At 43.3% G+C, this 19,411-nt stretch overlaps 3 protein-coding genes across 5 annotated transcripts; all 3 read left to right on the top strand.

The window, feature by feature from the left end:
- The first annotated feature begins 563 nt into the window (after positions 1–563).
- Positions 564–3,145, top strand: LOC130407284 (coiled-coil domain-containing protein 112). The gene is made up of 9 exons (XM_056730059.1): positions 564–899; positions 987–1,093; positions 1,189–1,278; positions 1,372–1,447; positions 1,531–1,915; positions 2,083–2,490; positions 2,566–2,661; positions 2,772–2,884; positions 2,994–3,145. The coding sequence occupies exons 1-9, from the start codon at positions 853–855 to the stop codon at positions 3,022–3,024; spliced, it is 1,353 nt and encodes a 450-aa protein (XP_056586037.1). The 5' UTR covers positions 564–852; the 3' UTR covers positions 3,025–3,145.
- Positions 3,146–3,177: 32 nt separating this feature from the next.
- On the top strand, positions 3,178–7,121 carry pggt1b (protein geranylgeranyltransferase type I, beta subunit). Its single transcript, XM_056730060.1, has 9 exons — positions 3,178–3,412; positions 4,189–4,307; positions 4,418–4,485; positions 4,589–4,740; positions 4,852–4,984; positions 5,559–5,604; positions 5,679–5,863; positions 5,993–6,101; positions 6,422–7,121. The coding sequence occupies exons 1-9, from the start codon at positions 3,303–3,305 to the stop codon at positions 6,568–6,570; spliced, it is 1,071 nt and encodes a 356-aa protein (XP_056586038.1). The 5' UTR covers positions 3,178–3,302; the 3' UTR covers positions 6,571–7,121.
- A 537-nt stretch (positions 7,122–7,658) lies between these two features.
- trim36 (tripartite motif containing 36) lies at positions 7,659–16,383 on the top strand. 3 transcript variants are annotated; one of them, XM_056729630.1, is made up of 11 exons: positions 8,279–8,411; positions 8,567–8,613; positions 8,838–9,078; positions 10,744–11,087; positions 11,160–11,306; positions 11,520–11,615; positions 11,840–12,093; positions 12,307–12,428; positions 13,588–13,887; positions 14,021–14,318; positions 14,434–16,383. In XM_056729630.1, the coding sequence occupies exons 3-11, from the start codon at positions 8,844–8,846 to the stop codon at positions 14,783–14,785; spliced, it is 2,148 nt and encodes a 715-aa protein (XP_056585608.1). In that variant the 5' UTR covers positions 8,279–8,411; positions 8,567–8,613; positions 8,838–8,843; the 3' UTR covers positions 14,786–16,383. The 3 variants fall into 3 exon arrangements, with proteins under 3 accessions (XP_056585606.1, XP_056585607.1, XP_056585608.1); XM_056729628.1 differs by lacking the exons at positions 8,279–8,411; positions 8,567–8,613 and adding an exon at positions 7,659–7,878; XM_056729629.1 differs by lacking the exon at positions 8,567–8,613 and having other exon boundaries at positions 8,216–8,411.
- Positions 16,384–19,411: the final 3,028 nt, after the last annotated feature.

Raw genomic sequence — 19,411 nt, 5'->3', positions numbered from 1 at the left:
TAACCCTTTCTCTCAACAGGTAGTGGTCTAGCTTTAGTTGAAACCAGTAACTTTGTATTGGCACCTATTGTATTATGGCTCCTGTATGACATATCTTTTTTTGCTCCCTGAACTCTTTGTAAGTCGCTTTGGATAAAAGCGTCTGCTAAATGACTAAATGTAAATGTAAATTGATATGTTACTCATCATATAAAAGAATGATGAAATCGTTTCACTCAATAATTGGCTAATGAAAACCACAAATATGAACCTTCAAGATGAAATCACCAGAAGCGTTTTATAAAAACTAAAAATAAGGTTTCCCCTAAAAAAACACAACTGTACTGGAACTGGAAGTGTTATAAAAATACTTCTTGAAGTCAAGAAACTCTGAGGAACTATTAATGCTGAAGATGTCTTCATGAGGATCTGAAATCTAAATGTTTCTTTTATTGACTCATGTGATACTTACAGTCACCTAGATGTAACAAATAGGGTAATATAAGTTTAACATAACGGTCTTCATGCCAGTTGGTCGCAGCGATAACGAAACACGGATACGTCATTTCCTGCTCTCGTCTGTCTCTTAATACAATAAAAAGTCTAACAAATATAAATTGAAACTTTCTTACTCCGATTACCTCGTAGTGTCATTGTGTTTTATTGACTTATATTAATCCTTAATGTATTTAGAATTATTTTGATAAAAGTCACGCTTCCGACGGCGCGGTTGTCATGGCAACACTCCTCAAACACACCCGCTCAGACGCATCTGTGAACAGACACTTGATCAGATGATTATAATCGATTATTTTCTGGCAGGATTTGTTTGATTTATCGGTGAGTTGTTTGTGATCGCACGCGCGCGCTCAGATGTCTGTGACGGTATTTTTGCGGGACGCAGATCGTCTGAGAAAACTGTGAGTGGATTGCATGTGTAGTTTATGATGTCTTTATGGTTATTAATGTGAAATAATGTTTTGAATCATTCACTTCACTTCACGTAGAGAGATTAAACACGAGAGAGAGACGAGCAGAAGATTTCATGCAAGAAAACATTTCAGTGTGTTTGAGGAGATTCACATGAACGTAAACGATGAACTCAGAGCAGACGGTAAAATCAGCTTTCTTCTTAACGTTATCGCACATTTTAACTTCATTCTTCTGTTGTGGAGTTTCATGTTTATATCTGCTTGTTTTGCTTTTCAGTAATGAAAGTACAAGAAGAATTGCAGAAGATCAGGAATTGTGTCTTTAGATTCCAGGCGCAGCTAACAGACGTCAAACCATCTCCAGACTGTAAACCACATTTAGCATGACTCTGTTATAAAAGTACTTTGTGCTTGAAGAAGCTTTACTTTGTCATGTATTTCATTTCATGTGTAATTTTAGTGATTGAAAGAATAAAAGACACTATGACAGATATTGAGAACTCCATCAAAGTGTTTAAAGACAAGCAACATCAAAGGTGTAAGACACGTTTCCGTTTCAATCCGAGTATGTCTTTTATAGAGTCACTGTACGACTAACGCAACATCTTGTCTTCTTAAGATTTGAGGAACTCTTGAAAGAGGAGAAGATCTTTTGGCAGGAAATCTGTGCCGTTGAGCAGAAGATTGATGTTTGGTCATTGCCAGTGAAAGCAGACGGCGGCGTTCCTCGGTCAGCAGGGATCTGCGCAGACGTGAAGGACTCAAGAAATCTCCCCACCGAGGTGATGGCACTCGAGACCTTTCTGCAGCAGAGCGGTGGGCTACACGGCGGCTGGGACAAGTATGACCACCAGAACTTCATGAAAGTTTGGACGAAGCACAATGGAAAACCTTCATACAGAAAAGAAGCAAAGCTTTATTTACCCGATAAGACCGTGGAGGACATTGGGCTGCACGAGGAATGGTATCTAGAGCTGTGTCATCGCCAGGAAGAAAAGAGGAAGGTACAAGCAGCTTTCTTTGCGTTTGGCATCTGTGTTTGTAAGGTAAAGTGTGTGCTGACCCGGACACACAACAACAGACAGATGTCATGTGGTCATTTCTTCACCTGGAGCAACAGTGATTGTTAAGGCCATGACATGTAATAAATGCCTTTTGGTTTTTTCACAAGGCCATCCACAAATGGAGAGCAGGCAAGCGGAGGGAGCACGAGCTGCAAAGAGAACAGCGGGAGAAAGATGCTTTGAGAAAAGAGCCGGACGAGGACGCCGACCTGCGCCTTAAAGAGGAGGAGCAGCGCATGGAGGCGTCTGAGCAGCTGGAGACCTGGAGGAGCTGCAGAAAACAACACCTGGAACGAGAGCAGGAGCAGCGAGTCAGAGACCAGATCCAGAGGAGGAAAAGAGCAAAAGAAGAACGTAGACGACAGCTGGAGTTGAAGCTCACGGTGGAGTCTCACTTTCAGCAGAAGAAGAAGGAGGAGGAGCTGCATGTGCTGCAGAGAGAAGCGCAGCTGCAGGCCGAGAGAGAGGAGCGTCGCAGGCTGGCGACCGAAGGCATCAAACGCTTTCAGCAGAGGGTGAGACTCTCTTGATTTGTGATTTTATTCATGAAGTGTGTTCACCACACATGTGACTTGTTATTGTCTCCTCAGGATTCACATCGCTTCCAGATTAAACTGCAGGAGAAACAGAGTAAAGAACTAGAGGAACAAGAGCGAGAAAGAAATCTAGATAAACTAAAGGAAAAGGTTTGCAGCTAGAATGAACACATTTATAAATAATCAACTGATAACCGTTCTTACCTCATACAGCACAGGTCATCATTAACTGAAAATTCAGAACTTTACATCATGTGCAGATTCACATCGCTCGAGATCCCACGAGACTGTGGAAGGCGACTAAAGGCTGGGAGGAACATATTAAAGAGATCGGTCCATCTGGGGGCGGGCCGGTATTTCAGATGTTCCACAGGTACACATCTATCTATCAATCATTTTCAGCGAAAAATCACACACAACAATTGATTAAATGTTGGCTTCATGGTTTTGTACGTATGTTTATTTGATTGTTTTCACCACAGGGCCATTCCAACCTGGAGACAAGACATGTGAAATGACCTCTGCACAACCAACACACCAAATATTCTGTATAAATCAGTTTTTCTTCACAGTGTGATGTTTGATCCAGCTGCTGTAACTGTAGACTTACAAAAATAAAACGTTTACATCACCAGTTCATCACAAAGTTTTTATATGTAAATAATTGAAAATGTGGTCTTATACATGTTAGATGAAACAGATGAAATATACATTCTTCTGACGTTAAGGTTCTTTTATTTTGCCGTGAGTTCGGCTGCGCGGAAGTGACGCGTGCGCACTTCCGGTGTGTGATGATGGCGGATTTCGATCAGGTAGATTTTTTGCGCGAGCGGCACGTGCGGTTCTTTCAGCGCTGTCTGCAGGTGCTGCCCGAGAGATACGCGCCGTACGAGACCAGCAGGTAATAATGATCGTAGAAATGAAAACTTACTTTATTAACGCGTGTGTGAGTGACAGCCCAGTTCATACTGCAGCAACTTCCGGTCACCACAGACACTCGTATCATTATGACTTTTTCTGTCATTTATTTCCCATTAATTGAATTGTAATCCTCAAAGAGCGTGTGCGTGTCACACGCAGAATGAAACTGAACAGACGCTGTGTTGCCATTCAGTCAATAAACAGTTATATTTCATAACGATAAACGACTTTAGTATATGTTTAACTTTTTGAAAACTATTTGTGAAAAGTAACAACTTTAAAAAAAGTGTGCAGTTAGGGTTAATACAATTCTATCAGAACATTTTCGTTGGAAACAATGGGACGTTTATAAAGTGTTCTGCGTTTATAATAATGCCAGTGTTGTATTCACTTTCCTGTAGCTCAGTGGTAAGAGAATTGTGTTAACAACTGTGGAGATGGTGGTCTAGTGTGGGTTAAACCGCTGAACTGGTATGTCCAAAAGGTTGCTGGTTCGATCCATGTTGCTCCAGGGGGATTGTCCCCGTAATAAGTGCACTGTAAGTCGCTTTGGATAAAAGCGTCTGCCAAATGACTAAAATAATAATAATTAATAATAACAACTCAAGGTTAGTAACCTTAGTTTAACGTCTCATCCGAAGGACGGGTGTGTAGATGTGCATGAGCTGCTTCAGGTGTGTGTAGTTGTGGTTCTCCAGTAAGTGAGTTTGACGCAGCTGGTTTTGTGCTTCAGTTTCATTTGTTTGTCTTGTGCAGGTTGACTATTGTATTTTTTGCTCTGTCGGGTCTGGATGTTCTTAACGCCCTGGATGTCATTGATAAACCTGCGTTAATCGAGTGGATTTATTCGCTGCAGGTTCTTCCCACAGATGATAGTAAGTATCTTTGTGTGTGTAACGTCTTCTAGACACGTGCTGTGTTGTGTATATATGTTATTTATGAGGAATGTGTCATGTGATGTGTTCTGTCTCTTGTTTAACATCAGGATCAAATCTCCGGCGCTGTGGCTTCCGAGGTTCCTCGCACATGGGAGTTGCGTACAATAATTCAAAGGTGCTAATGAGATTCTGCTCATCGTGTCCACGGCAGGATTGGTTATTACATGGCATCCCTAGACGGCATATGGGAGAAATACTTCTGCGATCTGTGTTTGCAGGGTCCGGGTTCTCCTCATGCGTATGACAGCGGTCATGTGGCGATGACCTACACCGGACTGGCGTGTCTTGTTATTCTAGATGACGATCTGAGTCGTGTGAATAAAGAGGCTTGTCTGATTGGCTTAAAAGCGCTGCAGCTCGAGGACGGCAGGTGGGTTGTCCATGTTGTTGTTTTAACATCAGACTGATAATGCATGCATCATCATCATCATCATCATCACACCGTGTGTTTTATTGACGTGTTATTGTGTTTGGCCTGCAGTTTTTACGCCGTCCCGGAAGGAAGCGAGAACGACATGAGGTTTGTTTACTGCGCCGCTTGTATCTGTTATATGCTGGACGACTGGTCTGGTATGGACTGTCAGAAAGCCATCGATTACATCAGGAGAAGCACTGTGAGTCCACATGCAGAGAACATTGAATTCAGCCAGTTTCAAATAAACATCCACTGATATACAGGACCATTTTCCCTTGCTTCAGAGACCAACACTGTATTCTCACTGGTATTGTGTGGGTCATGTGTGAGAATCACCAGCAGATGGTGTGTGGTCACATGAGCCGCAGTAGTTGATGAAGTGATCCAGTCAATCCAGAACCATGAAAATATCATGAGGTTTAGATCTGTTCCTCCTGTTGGTCCTGATCCTGTCATCCCTTCACCTCTGTATTATATATTTTCACTGCTGTACCGGACTGTTTCAGTATGAACAGTCACATCGGCGGTGGAGAGGTCAAAGGTCAAGTCCAGGATCAGATCTCAGTGATGTAACCCATTAGCTGCAGTTAGTTGTGTCTGGAGTCAGTCACTAATGCTCCTCGTGATCTATAAACAGATGAGAGTAATCTCTCTTGCAGAACTGTAGTGCAGTGTGTTTTACTGTTCACTTCACATTCTACACACACTAAAGTATATTTAAAGACGGCGATGAACACAAGTCATTTGTAATGTATCTGTTGTTTGTCGTTCAGTCATATGATGGTGGGATTGGTCAGGGGTCTGGACTTGAGTCTCACGGTGAGTTAGATTTCTGATGACATGATAATTCACTCTTTGTTGGTACTTTTATAAAGATGTCTTTCTATTTTCAGGTGGCTCCACATTTTGCGCTATCGCAGCTGTGTCTCTGATGGGGAAATTACAGGAAGTGTTCAGCGAGAGAGAAATGAGACGCATCCGACGCTGGTGTATCCTGAGACAGCAGAACGGCTTCCACGGGCGACCCAATAAACCCGTGGACACCTGTTATTCCTTCTGGGTGGGCGCAACTCTTGAGGTACACTGCTGTACATGTGACGGTGTTTATATACCTCACGACACGTCCTGGACAGTAGATGAAACCAGTTCAGTTTCTGAACGTGTGCCGTATACACTCGACGTTAACACTCACTATTGACTCCCGCAGCTTTTAGATGTGTTCCAATACACAAACTTTGAAAAGAACCGCAACTACATTCTGTCGACGCAAGACCGTCTGGTGGGAGGTTTCGCTAAATGGCCCGACAGTCATCCAGGTGAGGTTACAGTCGCACATCATTTGTGTGTGGTGGTCAGTTGAAACTGTAATGTAAAACTGGAGCTGATGAAGAGACTCAAGTTGCTGAAAGATCAATAGAATGGGTTTTATTCCTGTCATTTTTATCTTTACACATCGATGCTGCAAAAGGTTGTAAAGAGCATTAGAATGAACTGCATATATTACTGTATCATCAATTGATACTCACAGCAGCTGTCTGTCTGTTATGAGCACATGTGACATCATCAGTATAGGTGACAGCAGCAGTGTGTGTGTGTGTGTGTGTGTGACTGACTGATCTGTTTGTTTTTGGATCAGACCCTCTTCACACTTACTTTGGCATCTGCGGTTTGTCTCTGATGGGAGAGGGTGACCTGCGGAGGGTTCATCCCGCTCTGAACATCAGTGAGCGAGCGTTCGCTTCTCTGCAGCGGCTTCACGGGGTGTGGAGGGAAAACAGCACGTGACCACTGGACGGATACGCCTGCGATACCTCACCAATAGAACCCAACACTGAGAGCTGATGAATAACTGATCACATCAGTTCCACCCTATCCATTATTCAGTCGGTGTTCAGCCGTCGGCCACGAGATCATTTGCTTGTGTGCTTGATTTCTGCCTTACAAAAAACCTCACAAAGTTTGCGTGTGAATATACAGATCTCAATCGAACAGCAAGCACTAGATATCTTTGTCCTTTATGCTTTCTCAAGTCGTCTTACGGTTTCTTTTTCTTCATGGCAATCTTTTCTCTTGAATGTGCCTCAGACATCTTTACACACGCTGCCAGTGTTGCTGCATCTCCACTAAAGACACTTGAATGTTGCTTCAAGGATCAAAGAATACAATTTTTTTGTCCATACTTTCGTTTTCAAGTGTAGGGATGACAATAATGCTGCTGCTGATATTGTGATGTGAAGTCCTAGTAAACAGGATGTAAGTGTCAAATGTAAGAAAAAAAAAATTTAATGTGCTGTTGAGATATTGAAATGGGAATGAAATAAAATAAAATGATGGCATTTTCGAGCTCCTAAAATCCTTATGTTAGCATTGAGTTTTTGCTCGTTGAGTCATTTCACTGGCTTCATTTCTACATGAGCATTATGTCTTTTTCATTGTAATGTTCAAATGTTTATCTTTTATATGTGAACCTGGAAGCAGTTGCTAGAAGTGAAATATTTCAGTTATAAATAACCTAACCCTGAATTTCACTGCAGCAGACTGAAGGTTATTCATGCTATCTCACACAGATTAGGGTACATGACGAAAGATTTGTTATTTAAGGGTGAACGATCCCTTTAATTCTCGATCTATCTGCTACACAGAAGTTCTTTAACGTGTGTGTTTGGAGGTTCATGATTGGAGAGGTCAAGAGTGCTGAATCATATTAATACTGATGATTCTTTCAACATGTCTCTGTATAATGACTCCGTTTCAGTTCGTTCATTTGATCTCGGTTTATATGTGGGACACCATGAAAGTTTCATGTGATGATCCGCACAAAGAGCTGTCAGTCCAGCGAAACCACGCCCACAGACACACCGGGCGGGCGGAGATTCACCATCCTCGAGATTCATCAGATTTCTCTTTAAAACGCTGAGAGATCAACGAGACATAAAGTCTCCTCGACCGGACGATGAGATAAATACGAGAAAATAGATCTCACCTGTTTCCATAACGATCATCTGCTGTTGTGTGACGTCAGGGATAATGATGTCTGATTCAGAGGAGATGTCTGAGTTCGCGAGTATCGTGGAGCGCATTGAGAGAGGCGAGGTGAGCTGATCTCAGAACTGTTATCTTTCTTCCTAATAAACTGTTACGAACACAACGATGAGTTACGTTGAAAGACGCATCAGAATGAATTAACAGCTCTGTGAGGTTAATTTGCTTCGTCACATTGTTCTTTCATTATTCTTGTAGTGTCTCTTTAAAATGACGTTTCATGTTCACTATTATCTGACCATCCATTCATTCATTTATTTACGTATTGTTCGATTTTTAGACGACCGTCGATTATATTGGCAAAGTGTGTGCATCGATATAATCGTTGACTTGTATCAACAATATAAGGTTTTATTCGCTGACCACGCCCCTTATTTAAATACACTTGTATCCTGCAGTGTTACTATAGTGACGGGCAGTGACTCCGCCCACAGACTCTTTCGCTCATTAGTAGCGTGGAGTAGCGTTGCGTCGCGTTGTTTTTTGATTCTTTTAACGTTGCGTGAATCTGATTTCAAGTTGGTTTGTGATCGCGGTGTTTGTGTTGTATTGAGTTCATGATGTCCAGGAGAAGCTCAATGTGTGTAAGTACATCAAATCTCTTAATTATCTCCTCACGAATGCGCTTTACACACGACTCAAGCGAAAGTTTTCATTGTTTTCTAACACACGAGCAATATGCTTTTCAAAGCTTCAATTTTTAACGTTTAAGCGGATGATCTCACTTTTATGATCACAGTAAAGAAGTCGAAAGTGAACAATGGCAGTTTACTTCCCAAAAAGCGCGTGAGTTTGATCCTCGTGAAGTTCCCTTCATTCACTCACTCACTCACTCACTCACTCACTCACGTGTTTACACAGAAATAAATGCGAATGAGTTCCAGTAAAAGTTCTCATAGACTGGTGGGTTAGTGAGATCGAAGCCTGTTGTTTTTCTTCTTTTTAAAGTGTGTCAATATCAGCAGGGTCAAGTGAAGTAACTGTGTGTCTGCTTGGGTTTTGTTGCACAGGTGCCCATGAAGAGCATTGAGCGAGAGCTGATCTGTCCCATCTGTAAAGAGCTTTTCACTCATCCGCTCATCTTGCCCTGTCAACACAGCGTCTGTCACAAATGCGTCAAAGATCTTCTCATGCCCAACCACGATGACTCATTCAGCACAGACGCCGGGTCAGAGGGCTCCAACTCGGGCAGCCCTCGATCCAGAGTCCCGTCTCCAAGTATGGAGAAACTGGACAGACTGGTGCGCTCAGGTAACCACATCACTTCATCACGTATGAGTCAAAGCTGACTCAATCCAACATCTAAGTGCTCGAATGTTCAAATGGGTTTATGCTCTCTGATGAATGTTAATGATTAACGTGTAAGTGACATGAGCTCAGCGCTGTTGTTTTGTTTCTTATCAGTGACGGATGTAATGTGATGTTGTTTTAATGTGTGTTCAGTCATTGATTGTGAATCAGGTTTCACTCCACTTCTGTTTACTTTGAATCATTGTTAGTTTTCTTTCACTTCTCTCTCTGTTGCTTGCAGTCTCAGTGAGGAGGTCGTGTGGAGGGCGAGGTAGATGTGGCTTCATGTCATTCAATAAACTCTAGTGCTGTGTTTTTAGATACCTCTGCTCGCTCGCGCTCTCTCTCTCTCTCTCGATCACATCACCTCATTTGTAAGACATAAAGAGATGTTTGACTGTTCTCACGTAAACCGGTTGTAGCCATGGAGAGGACGCAGGGATCAAGATGCTTGTGTATTTGTCTTACGCAGACACCAAACTGAGACGTGCGTGTCAGGCAGGGAGACAGTCACATGGTTTTGATCGGCTCTTGTAGAGCACTCAAGGGACTCGTAACCGCTCGTTGAAAACATTTTAATTAACGAATCCTTCTGGATAAATGTTAAACTTGACCCCTCATGAAAACGTGACCGTTTTCAATGACGGGCTGGTGTGTGTGGGTTTTAGCTCTCTGCCCCATCACAATGACCTGTGTCCGGTCTGAGCCTTTATTTTCCTCCTCCGGCACGGAGTATCGATCAAGTCCCAGCATGCCGTGCTGCGGGTGCAACATGCCTCTCCCCTCGCCCAGTGGCACTGCACACTCACGGCCTAAGTACACACTTTATTTCAATCATCCTCGCTGTCATTGGCTGATCTGAAAGCTGGCGCTCGTTCAGATCTCATCTGACATGTTCACGCCCATCGTTGTGTTACCCTAACGTGTCGGCATGTAACGTCATGTGTGCTGCATGTGTCAGTGTGTTTTAGTTTGATGCGTGTCATGAATGTTGCTTGTGAACGAGAGGCTGTGTGTGCTCTCCTCATTTAAAGTGATGTGTGTAAAGAAAACCCTTCTGGCATCGCTGCGTCATGACCCGCTGAATCTGAAAATACTCTGATCCTGGACAAACTGTGCTCATTTGAAACTGAGTTTTCACTGGAAATGAGTTCAGTCGTTTCCTGCTTGTCTAATAAAATGACAACTGTATATATCTGACTGATTAAAAAGTAGAATGTACAGCACAGATGAAACGCTGTCACTCATTTACTTTCATATAAATCACAAATTCACAAATTGAAGATGGTTCTGTTTGTTCCACTTGGTTTGTTCCACGAGATTTCCTCTTTTGACCATAAAACGGCGTTCATGGCCAAATTTTTTCAGTTCTCTGTTGTTAGTGATGCTTACACACTTCATCTTTAAAGACAATAACTCCTTCATCAGCTCTTTTCATTCACATATTGAGTTGGTCTTGATCACTGTCGATTTCTTTTCAGTTTTTACATGTTCTCTTTGAAACTGGAGTCAGATCATGTCACACCTCTAGTGCTTTATCGTGTGTGTGTGTGTGTGTGTGTGTGTGTGTGTGTGTGTCAGCTCATCCGTCTGTTATGTGAATGCTTTCACGTTTTGATAAAACAGGATCCATCTCTTCTCCCGGATGGCGGCGTTCCTCCGTTACGCCTCGAGTCACCACCTTCCCCTGTCCCGGGTGCAAGCATGACATCGATCTCGGGGAGCGAGGGATCAGCATGCTCTTCCGTAACTTCACGCTGGAGAGCATCGTAGAACGCTACCGTCAGGCGGCCCGCGCGGCCGTGGCCATCATGTGTAACGTGTGTAAACCTCCCGTTCAAGAAGCCACCAAGAGCTGCATGGACTGCAAGGCCAGCTACTGCAACGAATGCTTCAAGATGCATCACCCGTGGGGAACGCCCAAAGCCCAGCACGAGTATGTGGGACCCACCACCAACTTCAGACCCAAGGTATGACCGATCACCACACACCCCACATCTTCTAAGAATGAATGGACACCCTCATTAAATGCTTTCTCGCAGGTGTTGATGTGTCCCGAACACGAGATGGAGAAGGTTAACATGTACTGTGAGGTGTGTCGACGGCCCGTGTGTCATCTTTGTAAACTTGGCGGGTCTCACGCCAATCACAAAGTCACGTCCATGAGCAGCGCCTACAAGATCCTGAAGGTGAGTCCGTTTCCACGTCTTTGTGTCCTTTGAAGGATTGATGGCTGACCTGAAAACAGGCGCGATCACATTTCAGATGAATAGACTGAAGCCAGGCGGGGTTCACTGGAGAAGATCGTGTTTCTGAATCTCATGCAGGAGGTCAATGACCCAGAAACAGACATTCATGTTGAATTCCCGTGTGTCCTGATCAATCTCTCATGTGTGTTCCAGGAAAAGCTGTCCAAGAGCATCCATTACTTAATCAGCAAAGAAGAGCAAGTGAGGGTTCAGATTTCCGAGCTGGAGGTGTTGATTCATCAGACGGAGGTAAACCATCTGCCTAACCTCTCGCCTGTGTTCAGAAACACTGACTGACATTATCTTCTGCTTATGATCATGAGTAAACACCAGAGAGGGAGCACTAGCTCTCAGCTTCAGATGCACACCATCCCTCATAACGAACAATTTGTGTGTGTTCGTGCGTGCGCGTGTGTGCGCACTTGCACATGTGCGTGTACATATCATTCAAGGGTCCCATTTTGTGACTACAGGAGAACGGGCAGGTCGCCGAGAGAAACGCCAAGGAATGTTTCGAGCGACTCTTCGAGACCCTTCAGGAGAGGAAAAGCGAGATGCTGCGGTCCATTGAGCAGTCGAGGAATCTGCGTGTGGATCGTCTGCGTGCTCAGGTGGACGAGTATCAGGGAATGTTGGAGAACAGCGGTTTAGTGGGATACGCACAAGAGGTGCTGAAGGAGACCGATCAGTCCTGTTTCGTTCAGACGGCTAAACAGCTTCACATCAGGTCAGATTTACTTCTGTGTGTTTGACAAGAACTCAAAGATCTTCTGCATGTTGGGTTTGTTTCTGTCCTGACTGACAAAAGCACTTGGCAACGTGTCTGTAATCCCGACTTTCATCCTGATGTCTGTTTGTTCAACCAAGCAGCTTTTGACATTCACACGTGACGTCAGTGTTTGTGGATTTAAGGTGACTTAACATCATGAACTGTTGACAGGATTCAGAAAGCCACGGAGTCACTCAAGACCTTCCAGCCGGCATCTAACACCACGTTTGATGAGTTTGTGTTGGACACGTCGAAGGAGGAAATCTTACTGAAGGAGCTCAGCTTTGGTGGTGGTGAGAATGAAACCCTCTTGTACGTTATAACACAGACTTCAGAAAGCCGTGGAAAAAAAGAAAATTCTGTCATGAATTACTCGCACGCAAGTTCTTTCCTTTGATATCCAGAAGAATGTAGAGAGTCAAACGGTTGGAACTTTTGACTACCATTGTCATTTTTCTTACTATGATAGTCAATGATGTTCCAGAACATTCTTCCAAATATCTTTCTCTGTTTTCATCAGAACAAACTAAAGTCATTACACAGGTTTGAAAGAAGGGTGAGTTAATGACGGAATGTTCATGTTTGGGTGAAGTATCCCTTTAATATCTAACATTCTTCACCTGTTCTGTGGAAAAGATGTGAAATGACCCAATCTGTGGATAAACAAACTTCTGATGATGGGTTGTGTTCATGACGTTTACTGAAATGTAATGTGTTGAATTCTTCAGCAGGTTAGGATGCTTTTCTTCTGCTGATATTCTTCACTTTCACTCTCTGAGCTCTTGTGTCGGGCTGAATGTGTCTCTTGTTGCGATCAATAGTTTGTTATTTGTGGGCTTCCGGCCCGAGCACTTGGCAGACTGACCGGCCGTGATGGATCTCGTTTCCACAATGACAAGCTCTGCTTTATCCTCGTCCGCTGAGTCATGTGTTTGGGTCTGACAGCTTAAGAGATTTCAATTCAACAGCGACTCTGTAAACTACCAGCAAAGTTAGGAGATGTTTAAACCTCGAGCCTTTGTGAACCCACTCACAGCAGATGAAAAGTGTAATCGTTACAATAGAAAAGGGTTTTGCTTTTCAACAGGAGCATAGGTTGTGATACGCATATGATTAAACCCGAGTGAATAGCTGGTATGATTGTTTTGAATCAGTGAATCACAGGAGTCATGTTATGATCTTCTGTAGTGGAGGAAATGATGCACGTCTGTGTGTGATATCTGAGATTGAAGATTACAGACACACATTTCTGTTGTTTTTTATTTATACCCACATATGTGTCTACTGAGTAATGTTCATAGTTTTCTTTTGTTATTTATTATTATTATTATTATTTTTTAATGAAGAATGTGGAGTACTTTATTGTCTTAGAAGTAGATGTCTCCAGTGCTCTCCATGACAAGTTTTAAGCTTTTGTTTCTGAATCTTTATTTTCTTGTATGCTCTTTTCAGTCCCCGACCCTCCTGTGATCGATCTGTCCCGCTCTCGCGCTTACAATGAAGGTCTGATCCACTGGCGGCCATCTGAGGACGCACTGCCATCGGACCAGTATGTCATAGAGTTCAGAAGGTTGAGCGGTGATGACGGAGAGCCGGTGGTCTGGAGGGCGTCTGAGCGAGTGTATGGCAGCAGTACAGTAGTGTCCGATCTGGAGTTTTGCTGCCGTTACGCCTTTAGAGTGAAGTGTTGTCGTAACGATGTGTTCAGTCCCTGTGGTCCCGAGGTGATCTTCTACACGCCCCCAGCGCCAGGTAACACGCACGCACGCACACACACTGAGAGACAGAGCGGTCTCAGAATTATTCATCATATTTGTATCTGTGTCTGATGATACGTTATAAACGTGATCATTTTTTTAACCTTGCTATTGTGGATGTCCGTCAGTGTTCAGCTTCTTGTTCAGTGAGAAATGTGGCTTCAACGTGGAGCGACTGCAGCTGAGCAAACGCAGAGAATCAGTCGAGAGCGCTGCAGGAATGACTTTTCTTCTGGCAGCTGAGCGCGTGCAAACAGGAAGTTACATCAGCCTCGATTACATCATCGGAGATACAGGCATTTCACAGGGACGTCATTACTGGGCTTTCAGTGTGGATCCCAGTTCCTACATGGTGAAAGTGGGAGTGGCGTCTGACTCCAAACTAACAGAGTGGTTTCATAACCCCCGAGAAACCAGCAGCCCCAGGTCAGAGTTCACATAGTCACACATCTGTCTTCCTCTCTCCCATTATCACAAAACAAAGTACTGCAGAGAATGAAGCCGCTAGAGAGACGTTTGACGCTTTATTTGGGCCTTGCAGGTACGATCACGACAGCGGCCATGACAGCGGAAGCGAGGACACCTGCTTTGAGACATCCCAACCCTTCATGCTGCTCACCGTGGGCATGGGCCGACTTTTCATTCCTAAAGCCCCCATCACCGCCGCCTCAGGGGACCACGGCCACCGCGTCCTCCCCATGCCGCTGAGAATTGGAGTTTGTCTGGATTACGATGCCGGACGTGTCTTTTTCTACGACGCTGCCACCATGCGCTGTCTGTTTGAGAGACAGGTGGACTGTTCTGGTACCATGTACCCTGCGTTCGGCCTCTTGGGAGGCGGGGCGGTACACCTGGAGGAGTTCATCACTGCAAAGCGGCTGTTTTACATGTGAGAGTCTGTTTTATTAGTGTGTGACTTAATTTATTTTTTCTGTTACATTCTCCCAAAATAACAAGCAATCATCATGCGCTCCGTGAATCTGGTTTACGAGCCGATTCTAATCTCGAGTCCCACGTGCCTTTAACAACATTGACCGCGTTTCCACACAGAATGTCAGGTGTTACAAACACTCGCACGCAATGCAGGGGCACTTTAACACATGGTCACATAACGCAGCGCCTCACACACACGCGCACTTTCTGAATAATGTACACGTGTACTGTTTTACTGTTAGTCGTATTTTAAAAGTGGTCTTAAAACAAAACGAGTGATTATGATTTGTACACTGCACGACAACTCTCATCTGAACTTGACATGAGTTGTGCACAGTTTCATATTACGTTTTTATTATTATAGTAGCACCTGCAACACTATGAAATATTTCACGAGAACTTTAAAGGATTGTGTTTGTATTCTAGATTCAAAATAATTTGCTGAATTGAAACACTTGTAAAAGTGAAATGTAGCCTCCGAATGACATGGGTGCTGCTCGGAATAACCAAAATATGATTCAAATAAGGCAAAATAATATGCATCTACACAAATATTTATATGCACTACCTTTGCCACGGCAAATAACTAATATGGCCTTACTGAATAATATGCTTCATTAACTAGATTTATGAGCTGCAAAGGGAATTTCTTCAATGGCAGGCGTTCGGCCTGTTGCTTTTACACTACCTCTTTGATTATTTTGCATTCTTTTTCTGCACTAGTCTTTAAGGTTTCAATTGTGTCATCTCTTTTGATATGGTATCATAGATAATGGTGCGATGTTCAGCGCTTCACACTTAAAAAAACAGGTGTCAAGGGTTTGGTAGCATTTGAAGGACACATTTTACTACTTGATGAGTGTGTTCTTCTGTACGTTTCTCTCTCAATCATAGTAAAATCTCAAGATTTATTTTAGTGGTAAAGTGAATGTAATCACATCATGGGATGTTTAAAAATATGATCATGTAATTTCTGTAGATTTTGAGTGTCCCATGAACGCTTGGATTTGACAGTTTTGTGATCATTTTAAATGTGTTTTAATGTATAATATCAGAGTGGTGTTTGCTAATCTATTGCTGAACTTATTTATCACTAGAAATTCAAGTCCTCCTCCTCTTTTTATCAGCTTGTTTTTCGTTTTCCCTCACATGGTCACTATTAAAATGGCTTTTGGTGAATTTCATGAAGAATTAATGCACTGGATGTATTTGGGTTTGTCACAGAACATGTATGTTTTGTAAACCTGTAACCAAATGTTTTCCTCGTCTTGTTAATGTTAAACTGGGTCTTCAATGAATTGCTGCGATTAGTTATATATGGAAGTAACATTTAGTATTCACTAGAAAACTGATCACTTCACTTCTCAAGTGTGCACTTAAAAGCATGTGAGCTTGTGGACTTGAGGCTAGTATGCTTGGATTAGTGTGCAATATCATTTTAAACACAGGTGGTGATGTTTATGATGCTTTAATTGAAGTAAGATGTTTGTCACCTCTCTGTGGTTTTATTTTTAATGTACTGTGTGCTTTCGTTTAAAAATAAATGGGTATCCTTTTAGTTGTATCTTTCTTTTTATTTGTCTGTTCAACTGTGACCGCACTTGGAAACCCAGAAAAGAAAGTGCTATTATGCCTTAAACTATCAAAATACACTCATGAACAAAATCTTAAGACCTGGGGAAACATTACAAGTATGCACATCTCTCTCTGGTGGATCGTCACCAGGTTGTAAGTACTGCTTCAAAATGGCAAAACAAGAAACCGGATCAAGAGACAAAAACAGAGAGTAGGCAATTTACTGAAAACTTAATTTAAACTCAAACAGGCTGATCAAAAGTTTAAGACCATAGCCTTAAAAAGTGAAATCTGCACAAAAATATGGCTTACATGTAATTATTCTTCAGGGATTCACTCTGTAATGATCTTCTGATGGCAAAATGGCTTTCTAACTTTGAACGTGGCAGGATTGTTGAGCTGCACAAACAAGGACTCTCACAACGTGCCATGGCTGCCGAGGTTGGTTCCACGCCACAGACTTGTCCTTTTGGAATTGCAAGGGAGCACCAAACATGAGACATTGACAGGTGGAAAATGTTTATTCTCTGATGAGAAAAAATGTAACCTGGACGGTCCTGATGGCTTCCAACGTTACATAAGGAGATTCCACTGGAGATGTTTTCTACACGGCACAGCTCCTTCATGATCTGGGGTCCTTTATCCGTCAAACGGCAGCTGACTATGTGGACATGTTTCAGTGGGCATACCTCTTGACTGGGGCTCCACGTCTGTGCGGTGATAACTGGGTCTTTCAACAGGACAGGGCCATCTGACAAAGGACTTCTCCTAGGAGAATAACGTCTCTTTTGAACCATCCTGCATTTTCCTCTGATCTTAATTGGTTTGAATTTCAGTGTAAATTTAATGACTGTTTTCACCCTTTCAATGTTTTCAAATTTGGCATTTGTTTTGCAATATACCCCAATACAAATATTAAGGACGAGTGTAACCGGAACGAACCACACCTGCACCAGGCGGGCCTCGAACCGGGTCGGTTCGGCATGGGAGTCGGGCGCTCTAGCGAGGAGGCTAAAGACCGCAGTCAGACGCTAGAGAGTCCTTGAGGTTGGGAAGTGAGGTTTACTTACTGCACAGCACTTCAGTAGCTTGCCTCCGTTACATTCACCCCCCTAAACCTCACTCCCAATCCGGGTCACAGCACCACTGTAACCAGAACGAACCACACCTTCACCAGGCGGGCTTCGAACCTGGTCGGTTCGGCATGGGAGTCGGGCGCTCTAGCGAGGAGGCTAAAGAACGCAGTCTCTAGCGTCCATTGCTAGAGAGTCCTTGACGCAGAGGAGTGAGGTTTACACACTGCACAGCTCTACACTAGCTTGCCTCCGTTACACTCACCCCCCTAAACCTCACTCCCAATCCGGGTCACGGCACCAAGTGTAACCAGTGGCTCGCGTACGTCCAGCGACACCAGTTATAAGAGACTTGGTCTACTTTGCGTTGTGTGGAAAAAACAGACAGGGGGCTGAAGGCTTCAGTTCACTGGATCTTTTAATCTGATCGACAAAGAAACATACAAGCAGCCTCTCAGATTTAAGGCTCTTATGCTACTCTATAAAATAAATGTGTTGTACATACGTCACCATGTGCTTTCTATCACAATTACGAAAAATAACTCAAAAAGGTGTAAAATGACAACAATCATCACTCATACAGGTAAAATAACATTCACACCTTCACACGTTTGAGTGAAGATAAATAGATACAATAATAATAATTAAAGTAAGGATTAAACAGGATTGTCAGACAACCAAAAAGCAACCTACCTCTCCCAATAGAACAACATTACAAAAGGGAAGAGGAGCGGACTGCACAGGAAGTTTATTCACCTAGCTTTCATACCACAGTTAAAGGGGAAGCACACATTTAGATCAGGTAATCAAATGAAACGTACAAATGAACAATTTTGGGTGAATTATTAGAATACTTAATAGTTCATGATGTGTGTCTGCAACCGCAAGAATATGACGACGATTTCTCCTGTATGTTCTCCCTTTGCACTGAACCGTGTAGGAACGGGGCTCTCTGTTCACCTCTTTCACCACGCCAAGACGATCATAACCTTTTGGAGTCTGCATTCTGACGACTTGACCCATTTTCAGTGCCTGTAATGGATGACTTGAAGCATCATAATAACGCTTTTGGGTATTTCTCTTGTTAACAATACGTGCTGTGATTTGCTGAGTGTGTTTGGGGGTTGGCTCGAGTAACTTGGAGTGGATAGGCATGATTGTTCGAGTTTGTCGTGACATCAGACGTTCTACAGGAGAACCTAATGTTGGGTCACGAGGGATGTTTCTCAGATTCAGAAGGTTGAGATATACATCTGTTCCATCTCTGTGTGATTTCTCCATCAGCTCCTTTGCACTGCGGACCGCCCTTTCTGCCAGGCCGTTTGACTGTGCATATTCAGGACTACTGGTGACATGATTGAAGTCCCATTGTTTGACAAAGTCCTTGAAACGCTGACTTGTGTACTGCCTAGCATTGTCTGAAATGAGCGTGTGAGGTGTGCCATGAACTGAGAGATGTTTTTTTAGTTTCTTGATCACAGTGCAAGATGTTGCATCATGACATAGGTCTATTTCATACCATCCAGAGTAAAAATCCACTAACACTTGGTAGTGTTTACCGCGCCATCCGAACATGTCCGTTGCTACCGTGGACCAGGGAAGATCTGGAACAGGGTACAGCTTTAGTGGCTCCCTCTGTTGGTGAGGCTTTGTGCTGTTGCAAACTGAACACGAAAGGATTTCTGCGGTGATGTCAGCTGTCATTGCTGGCCAGAAAATGACACCTCTAGCTCTGCGTTTAGTAGCTTCCACACCAGGGTGACCTCTGTGGACTATGCTGATGTACTCTTTCTGCAATGAGCGAGGGATGACTGATTTGTGGCCCTTCATCACTATTCCATTGTCCAGAGTTAACTCGTCTCTGTAAGGAAAGAATGGACGCACAGGTGACCTAACACTGTGTTCTTTGGCTGGCCATCCGCTTTGAATTACAGAACT

This window comes from Triplophysa dalaica, chromosome 18, assembly GCF_015846415.1.
Source record: "Triplophysa dalaica isolate WHDGS20190420 chromosome 18, ASM1584641v1, whole genome shotgun sequence".
Taxonomy (NCBI): domain Eukaryota; kingdom Metazoa; phylum Chordata; class Actinopteri; order Cypriniformes; family Nemacheilidae; genus Triplophysa; species Triplophysa dalaica.
The sequence above is the reverse complement of the archived record's forward strand: the minus strand, read 5'-3'. Positions and strand labels throughout refer to the sequence as shown.

Excerpts from the sequence above, each read along its gene's own strand:
- LOC130407284 (XM_056730059.1), top strand. The coding sequence starts at position 853 with ATGTCTGTGACGGTATTTTTGCGGGACGCAGATCGTCTGAGAAAACT. Across the intron at positions 1,448-1,530 it reads AAAGACAAGCAACATCAAAG|ATTTGAGGAACTCTTGAAAG; the intron begins GTGTAAGACACG and ends TGTCTTCTTAAG. Across the intron at positions 1,916-2,082 it reads GCCAGGAAGAAAAGAGGAAG|GCCATCCACAAATGGAGAGC; the intron begins GTACAAGCAGCT and ends TTTTTTCACAAG.
- pggt1b (XM_056730060.1), top strand. The coding sequence starts at position 3,303 with ATGATGGCGGATTTCGATCAGGTAGATTTTTTGCGCGAGCGGCACGTG. Across the intron at positions 3,413-4,188 it reads GCGCCGTACGAGACCAGCAG|GTTGACTATTGTATTTTTTG; the intron begins GTAATAATGATC and ends TGTCTTGTGCAG. Across the intron at positions 4,486-4,588 it reads TTGCGTACAATAATTCAAAG|GGTCCGGGTTCTCCTCATGC; the intron begins GTGCTAATGAGA and ends CTGTGTTTGCAG.
- trim36 (XM_056729628.1), top strand. The coding sequence starts at position 7,813 with ATGATGTCTGATTCAGAGGAGATGTCTGAGTTCGCGAGTATCGTGGAG. Across the intron at positions 12,094-12,306 it reads GCTAAACAGCTTCACATCAG|GATTCAGAAAGCCACGGAGT; the intron begins GTCAGATTTACT and ends AACTGTTGACAG. Across the intron at positions 14,319-14,433 it reads CGAGAAACCAGCAGCCCCAG|GTACGATCACGACAGCGGCC; the intron begins GTCAGAGTTCAC and ends TGGGCCTTGCAG.